At 34.5% G+C, this 8,556-nt stretch overlaps 1 protein-coding gene across 1 annotated transcript; it reads left to right on the top strand.

The window, feature by feature from the left end:
- Positions 1-4,835: 4,835 nt before the first annotated feature.
- LOC112960972 (F-box only protein 8) lies at positions 4,836-8,253 on the top strand. Its single transcript, XM_026055708.1, has 3 exons — positions 4,836-4,983; positions 6,616-6,812; positions 7,607-8,253. The coding sequence occupies exons 1-3, from the start codon at positions 4,880-4,882 to the stop codon at positions 7,792-7,794; spliced, it is 489 nt and encodes a 162-aa protein (XP_025911493.1). The 5' UTR covers positions 4,836-4,879; the 3' UTR covers positions 7,795-8,253.
- The last annotated feature ends 303 nt before the right edge of the window (positions 8,254-8,556 follow it).

Here is an 8,556-nt window from a genome sequence, read left to right on the forward strand (position 1 = left end):
GCAGCCATGCCCATCTCCTCCTCATCCTGGAGGGCACTAAACCTGTTCTTCAGCTGCAAGTCTACGGGAGGAGTAGGAGCCTTTCTCCTCCCACGAGCAGTGACCAGTTTCCAGCCTTCTTCTACGGTGTTATGATGTACCATTTCACACAGCACAGAGCCCTCCGGCAACTCCACTGCTGCAGGGGGTTGGGACTCCTGATGCTGTACAGTCTCCGAGAATACCCTGTCTATCTCTTGCTCATCTTCTCGGATGCTGCGCAGCCTACTGACCTCCTCCTGTAACTCCCTTACCTGACGACACARCTCRTCAACAGCAGCACACCTCCTGCAGGAGAGCTGACTGCCAGCCCAGGCCTCCCGGAGAGGCCCCAAGCACTCCCTGCAGCCTGAGACCTGTAGAGCTGCATCCACCGTCAGAGGGTCGGTTCTGGGTCGCAGCCTCTGACACAGCAACTCCAACAGCCACTGGGGAATGTGTTCTGCAGCGTGTCACGACCATACTTGAGGAAGCGTACACCACAGGGAACAGAAACGAAGGTGCCTTCGCGCACCCTTCTGCGCAAACTGCTGCGCAAACTGCTGCGCAAACTGCTGCGTCTGTTCGCTGCCTCTGTTAGCTGCGCTCACTATTACACTCAAACACTCAAATTACAAATCGTCTACAAATGTTAATATATGCTCAGTAAACGTCCTACTAGTGATTTCCTTAGTCACCCTTTATAATTATTTAAGCTAAACAATTAAAGTAGGTGTACAACTATTCATGTTAAATTTGAAACAGCAAGTGCAATTTGTCTTTATTGACAAAGAGTACATTTTGATGTATTATTTTTAAGCGGGAATTAGGTAGAGCTTCATTGTCTCAAAACTGAATTGACAAACAATGCCATTTAAATATTTAAAGAGTAATCATGTATATGTGTAGAAAAATACTGATTTCAGAAAGTTGTGTGCATCAAATCATGATTTTCCTTTGTAAGCTCCCTTATGTATGTTGTAGTTATTAGAATACGCTACATGTACTTTACTTTAAACATAGAAAGTGCAATACTGAACATTCTGTAAGAAAAACAACAGAAATAAACTGGCATGAAACTGGCCACTTTCCACTTGCCAAATTCTTTATTATTCACATCTGCAATTCAACCTGATCTCACTTTCCTAAACAAGTCCTTTTCAGTCTGGTTATCCTTTGCCTATTTTTCAGTGATTGCCTATCCAGCTTAGTGTAAAATGCCTATCCTGTGGCTGTTGAAGAATGCTTTTTTGGATCCAAAACAGATTTATTAGTTTTAATCCTTTGCTATGTAAGGAGCACTGAGACAGTGAAATCTGATGATATTTAGAAAAGGTGTTTTAATCTATGTGAAAATAAAATTAATTTGAAGGAAGGTATAAAATGTCACCAACATAGAATATGCTGGATTTGTTTTATATGTATATCTCAAAATACAGAGGTCAAAAGCAAACACAGAAGGTTTAATATAAGTATGGTATTGAAATGTGCTGAGAATATTATTAGCAGAGAAGAAAATTAATGTAGAACTTAAATCAATACTGAAGAAAGAAAATTAAATTGATTTTAGGTATCCTGCATGGATATAATGAATGTAAAGACTCCATAAAAACAAATGTCTTATTGATTTTGTCTTGGGAACAGGCAGAAAGCAAGTTAAAAGTGGCAGTACTGTAACAGAATAAATTGGTAATAAAAGCACTGTGTGACTTGAAAAAAAAATTAGTAACTATAAAAAAAAACATATTGAAATACAAGAAATTGCTTTTGTTGTTACTATTGATCCATAGTTGTGATTGTTATTTGTATGTATAATGTGAGAAACACTTCCATACATTAAGATTTTATTCTGAGCTGTCTGAAATGCAGTTGTAACATTCATGGACGAGTAAGGCAAGGTATCTTTAAAGCATCTTTCCTAATTCTCTAATGCAAAGGACATTATAGAGACAAACAGTTTCCTGACATAAGTTAGGCAGTTACAGAGCTGTTGCAAACCTTGGCTGCTGTAATGTTCACCTAACTACTTTTCCACTAGGCCAGGATTACAAGAACATACCATGTGGGATCCCCTTCTGTGTTTCATGAGTGTTAAAAAGATGTCTTCAGAAGTGGTAGACCGTGGCATAGATCTGCGTCGCTGGCTTCAGTCAAATGTTTTCTAAGAGAATCACCAGATGGCTGATAAATAATCTTAGCATAGTTTTTAATAGTGTGTAGAACTACTTATTTAAGCTAGTATACCTACCACAGGTGACCATTTTACCTACCAAAAGTGATTTATTTGAAATGTGGGCTCTGAAAGGAATTCGTTTACAGTTTTATAAAAAGCAGATTCAATGACGTGGTGATAAATCTTATAAATAACTGTCATTTGTTGTGAGCAAAAATTGAAGAACTTTGCAACAATGGAAGCCTGATTTCTCTTTAAAATATTTGTTATTGCTTGAGAAGAAATAAAAAACAACTAAAAATGATGGTGCGCGTTGAAGTATATTTCAGTTATACCCTTTTTATGTTTAAAGGAGATAAGGAAAATGAGTAAAGAAACAGCATTTACAGAGGAAGATATTTTGAAAGTGTATGTATGGTGGGGAGAGAGGGAATTAGAGATAGGGAATAAGAATGCTTTGCAAAGAACTGGTAGCCTATCAGATGAGGATCCTACACTAAATTGTAATCTAATGCAGGAAATAAATGATTTATGGAATTTATTGGCACAGAGAAACCAACCCATTGACTCTTTTAAAGAAGGTGTTACTTTCATGCTGTGTACTGCATGACATGCCAGATATTTTCTGGATATGTCACAGAAGTTCTTGTTAAATAATTGTAGCAGGAATGTGCTTTAAAAGTTTTGAGACTTTTTAGACTCACTATTGAGACTTCCTCTCCAGGCTTCAGTTTACACTAGCTTAAGCAAATGCTTATTACTGAAGCAAATACATAAGCCTAAGGATATATGTAACGGAGGCAGAGTTAAGCCAAAGATGTAAAATGCTAGTGCAGCCCTAGTGTTTTGTTGGTTGTCGTATATAAACTGCCAAAATACTCAATACTCAATACAATAAGCAGTTGATTTTCATTTTGGTCCCCCTTTTTAGATTCCTATTCTAGATTCAAGAAACTATTTAACTGTATGTTGCCCATCCATATTATGGACGGAATTAAGTATGACCTAGTTCGGAGTTAAATGAAAGCTTATAGTGCAATACATGTTTCATTATTGTCTTGAATAAAGGTTCTTCCTAAAATCAGGGCCTAAAATTACAAGGATTTTTTTGTTCTTAACTGTATTAAACCTATCTATTTTTATTTAATTTGTAGAACATTAACCAAAAAGAATGTTTCTTTACTGCAGTTTTCTATAAGTATATAAGCAAAAATTATGGACAGGTGAAAAAGGCTAGCTAGTATTACGGGTGTTTCCTGGCTATGCACTTCTTTTATGGATATCATAAGTCTCTGATTCCTTGTCTCAAGGCATATATATATATATATATATATTTTTTTTTTTTTTTGCTTGATAGTACTGAGATTTTCTGTTTTGTTAATGTGTGTATAAAACAATTTTCCAAACTTAGTCCTATATCTCTTTTATAACCAAAATTGAAGAGCACTAGGAAGTTATATACTGAATGACAGGTTGCCCCTATGTCTTTATAGATGTAATGTAAACTGAAAGGTCAGCCTTGAAAAATATTGTGAAGTCTAATACCAGAAGATTCATGAGGAAAAATATTTCAGACATCTTTTAAAGTTGATTTGGGTGGTGGCATTGGCACACTATCCTAATTTGTTTTATTCAGAAGTGTACTATCCAGCACATTGTACATATTTCAGCATTATGATATAAAAAAGAGATATTATAGATAAGCAATGTAACTTTTTTTTTTAAACAAATGCTCAGAACCACTCTCACTTCCCAACAAACTGAATCAAAAATAATTGGTTAGTTATCCTCAAGTTTAGATTTTTTTTGTTGAAAATTATTAAATATTTTTAAAATCTGTTAAGTTGGTTTTGATGTCTAAAATCATGAGAAAATAGATTTCATGCTTTGGGATATTTTAAATGAACAAAAAGAATCCAGAATATCACTGAAATATTTCAATATGAAATTTGGCATGTATATTCTGAAAGAAATGTGTGCTTAAGAAAGCATGGAAAATTCTAGAAATTATAATATGAGTATAAAATATATATGATTGTTCTGTCCTTTTTAACTATTTTTTTAATTACGCACAGTGTTCTGAATTATGTGTGTGCATATTTACATATATGTTTATTTGACTGATGCTTTGAAATCAACATGTTTGTTTATTTTCATTATTACACATTTAAACAAACGCATTTAATGCATTTATTTGAATGTGGTACACCATATACATGTGAGAGCATTAGTGTTAATGTTTTAATAAAAGATATTAAAGACAAAACACACTATGGCTAAGATTTTCTTATTTACAAAAGGTATGAAATTAAATGCTATGGTCCTTGCACCATTTTAAGTACAATTATAAAAGTATGTAAACAAAAATGTTAGTGTGCACTGTAAAGAAAACACTACAGAACCATCATGTTTTCTATGAGATTCATAATTTTAAATTTCCTAGTGTGAGTATGTGTAAAATCTCAACCATAACAATGCATTAAGTTTATTTGTATTTGATTTATAATTGTAAATTGCATTGTGCATGTTGAAATGTGATTTAGAGGAAGAGGAATCATTCTGCTAAAAAAAGTAATTAGCAGAATTAGATTCCTATGTTGCTAAGTACAGTACTTGTTCCTAAAGCCAATATGAAGATTAAACTTAATTATATATAAATGTCTTTTATCTTAGGGGGTCAACTACTTTATGTCCAAGGGCATAATAGATGATTCGCCAAAGGAAATAGCTAAGTTCATCTTTTGTACAAGAACACTAAACTGGAAGAAGCTGAGAATCTATCTTGATGAAAGGTAATTTGAATGTCTCATGAGAGTTTCCTTACTCATTTTCAGTCTATAGCACCTTTCAAGAATCAATATTTTATTTATACTAATGTAATTTAAATATGTGAATATGCATGAAAATGCAACTAAGTAATGCCACTGCTAAAACTGAACAGTTACTTGGTTCTAGTATTGGTCTGGCAGTAACAATTCAGAGGAACCCCTGAAAATACCAATGTAACTAACTAGTAAATCTCACGTAGTGCACCTTTTCTGCCTTTACAGTTCTGAGCACAAACTGTATTGAATTTGTAGTGTGCATTTCARCTGCACAGGAAATCTTTGGGCTGTATGACCTTCACATTTTTTAGCTATTTTGCTGCCTTTTTTGAGTTGGGGTTTCTTTTTTCCTATCTAGTAAGGGCGTTAATCAGGAAACACAGTTATCTTTACTAAGCGATGACTGCTTTTTAACTAATGTTGAATTATCTGATGTTTCTCGAGTGGGAGGCACACCCACCTCATAAGCATCAATGGAGCATCCTCTGGATGACAGCTTGTGCTGCAGTAGGGAACTCTACCCCTGTGGTAGCATGCACCTCCAAAATGCTTTCTCTTGCCCTCCAGGATACCTTCAGGTTTGGGTAGTGCAGTGTCAGGAAAGAGGAGCGCCAACGACCAGTTCAAGCGAAGTTGAAAGAGGAGGAGAATAATAACTGGACCCAAATAGGAAGAGCAGAGGGACAGCAGCACTTCTAGCAGGAATCCTCTCCTGCTTCTCATCTTCAGCCTGTGCCATTAAAGGAATAAAAGGAGTCATTCTGTAGTGTCATCAGCACTGACACTGTTGTACTGTAAAACTTTAGATTATCAACTTTTGGGGCAATAGAAAAAATACAGAACCATTTATCAGATATGATTGCAGTCAGTATTAGCAGTTCCTACTGCCATTCATCTTTTCTTCATAAATAGAGTGTAATCAGGCACTAGAAGTAAAAACTACATTTCTAGATGATGAAATCCTCCTCTTTTTATTGAAATACTTAATAAAAAAGGATCAGCACAGAAGAGTATTCTTTGTTTTTCATCAAACTTGTTTCCAAATTTGCTTCAGATTTATTTTGCACATCTGTTCACGTAGGCTAGTCTGAGTCCTTTAGGTGTTTCTGTGCTAATGGAAAACTCTGGTGTGTTGCACCCTAATGGACTTAGTCTTTAAAGAGTTTTTGTGAGTGAATTTTATTTCACTTAAGCCTCATTTTAACAAGATACTCCTGTAACAGCATGTACTTAGGCACCAAAATGTGTATCATACACATAAATTTTCTTCCTTTTTCTTTTCTTCCTGTGTTTTTTCTGGCTTTGTCAGATAGTTTAAAGGAAATGAAGTCTGTTTATATGTACTATGAATGAATATGCATATACAGAAACTTAGAATTCTGATTAACGTATATTTTTGTAGTATTTGGCTACTATTATAAATGCTTGAATGTGTGGTTATATTATTATCCTTGTATTGTTAGTTGTAGTTTGTCTTTTAGCAAGGAAACAAAACTCAAAAGCTATTCTAAAGATTTCATTTTGATTTTAAAACCTACATTTTCAAATTTAAAAAGTTAAAAGAAATTTCTCTAATTATGTGGGATTTTCTTCTTCCAGGCGAGATGTTTTGGATGACCTTGTGACACTGCACAACTTCAGAAATCAGTTTTTGCCAAATGCACTGAGAGAGTTCTTCAGACATATTCATGCCCCCGAGGAACGTGGGGAGTACCTTGAGACTCTTATAACAAAGTTCTCTCACAGGTTCTGTGCTTGTAACCCTGACTTGATGAGAGAGCTTGGCCTTAGCCCTGGTAAGGAAAGAGAACTTTGATTCAGTGAATCAGTCTTTATATTTCTGTGTATATTTAGGTAATGTTACTGTTCATGATGGTTTTAAAGTTAGTACCTAACCATACAATTCTAAAAGTACAGACACTGGCTTTGGAGAGTCTTTTGCCCTTGTTCAGTATGTAGGCATCTCCCATACAGGTTGAAAAAAGTCCAAAAATAACATACAGACTATTTTCTTAGCCATAGCTGATACGCTTTTTTTTTTTTTAATGTTATCTTTTCCTTCATTTCTGTCTGTGCTTAAGCTCTGTAGCATCTCTAAGTTCCCTCTAGCAAAGACTTAAACACTTAACATTTTGCCCAGTGGATAATCCCACAGAAATCAGAGGGAATTTTGGGCCTCACTGAAGTTAACATGCATTTCTAATTGGCTTTTGGGGAGCCAGTTTTCAGCAGCAGGACTGCTCACATATTTAAGATAAGCTTTAGCTGGATCTTGGCCTTAGTTTGCAAAAACTTCAAGAGTCTACTTAAATGAATGTGTGTAAAACCCTGGATGACTTTTGGACACTATAGAAGTATTGAGAGATTTGTAAGTGATTATTTGGCAATATGCCGACATGATCACTTTGAAAATTAATTATATGAATTTTTATTTCAATGGTTTATTTTTTGAGTTAGGTTATATATGTGTACATATAACTATAGGCCCAGATGCTTGAGACTCTATAAGATTCTTGGACAGAGAACAGTATTTTTAATGAACACAGTTTGCTTTTATCAATTTTTTTTTATTTTACTCTCTCTTATCTAGATGCAGTTTATGTACTATGTTACTCTTTGATTCTACTTTCCATTGATCTAACCAGCCCTCACGTGAAGAACAAAATGTCAAAAAGAGAATTCATCCGAAATACACGACGAGCTGCACAGAATATTAGTGAAGATTTTGTAGGGCATCTTTATGACAACATCTACCTTATTGGCCATGTGGCCGCCTAAAAGCACAGTTTGATAGGACTTAAAATTTGTAATTTTCAAAAACTAAATCTAGTCAAGAAATTAATTATTTTGTAGAGATGGGGGTTATTTTAGTGCTGGTCATTCTAACCTCTGTATGCAATCAAAGACTGTGTGTGTAAGTGTGTGTATGTGTATACTACCTTTTCTATCAATTTACCATGGGAACTGAAGGACTTGGAGATCTTTCTTAATATTTTTTAGTTTTGCACAAAACGATGTGATTTGTCTGACACAGCCATTTATGAATGTTAAACTGACATTACAGTCTAAGCTGACAAAGTGGTGGATTTGTGCATTAGATTCGCTTGAAACTTTAATAAGTTCATTCTTTTTAAAATACCATGTAATGTGTATATATTTAACTAAAGAGATTTATAATCATAATTATTTTATTGTAAAATATTTTAACTAAAGTTTCTCCTTTGATCTCTTAAAATAGTGTTGTACATCTTTTTTCTGCATTTAAAATCTTGGGGGTTTTTTACAGTGCTGATTATCTCAGATATGTGAGCTAGAGAAACATTGGTCTGGATATTACAACAAAGTTTATTCTATCACATGATAAAACACTCGTGAAACACCTTAAAGTATATTTAATACTATATCAACTAATTTGAATAAGATTATTGGCAATCTGTTGTTCACTGAAGTTTAAAGAAGATTTCAACCGCTATTTTAGATGAGTTAACATAGGAATAGCCTAGGGTAATGGAGCATTTGATATGGCAATAGCTAACCTAT

The sequence above is a fragment of the Apteryx rowi genome, unplaced genomic scaffold (assembly GCF_003343035.1).
Source record: "Apteryx rowi isolate R43461 unplaced genomic scaffold, aptRow1 scaffold_1252, whole genome shotgun sequence".
NCBI classification, from domain to species: domain Eukaryota; kingdom Metazoa; phylum Chordata; class Aves; order Apterygiformes; family Apterygidae; genus Apteryx; species Apteryx rowi.

Bases quoted from the DNA above. Each gene is read 5' to 3' on its own strand.
- LOC112960972 (XM_026055708.1), top strand. From the start codon at position 4,880: ATGTCCAAGGGCATAATAGATGATTCGCCAAAGGAAATAGCTAAGTTC. The intron at 4,984-6,615 runs GTAATTTGAATG...TTCTTCTTCCAG, and splicing joins AGAATCTATCTTGATGAAAG to GCGAGATGTTTTGGATGACC. The intron at 6,813-7,606 runs GTAAGGAAAGAG...TCTCTTATCTAG, and splicing joins AGAGCTTGGCCTTAGCCCTG to ATGCAGTTTATGTACTATGT.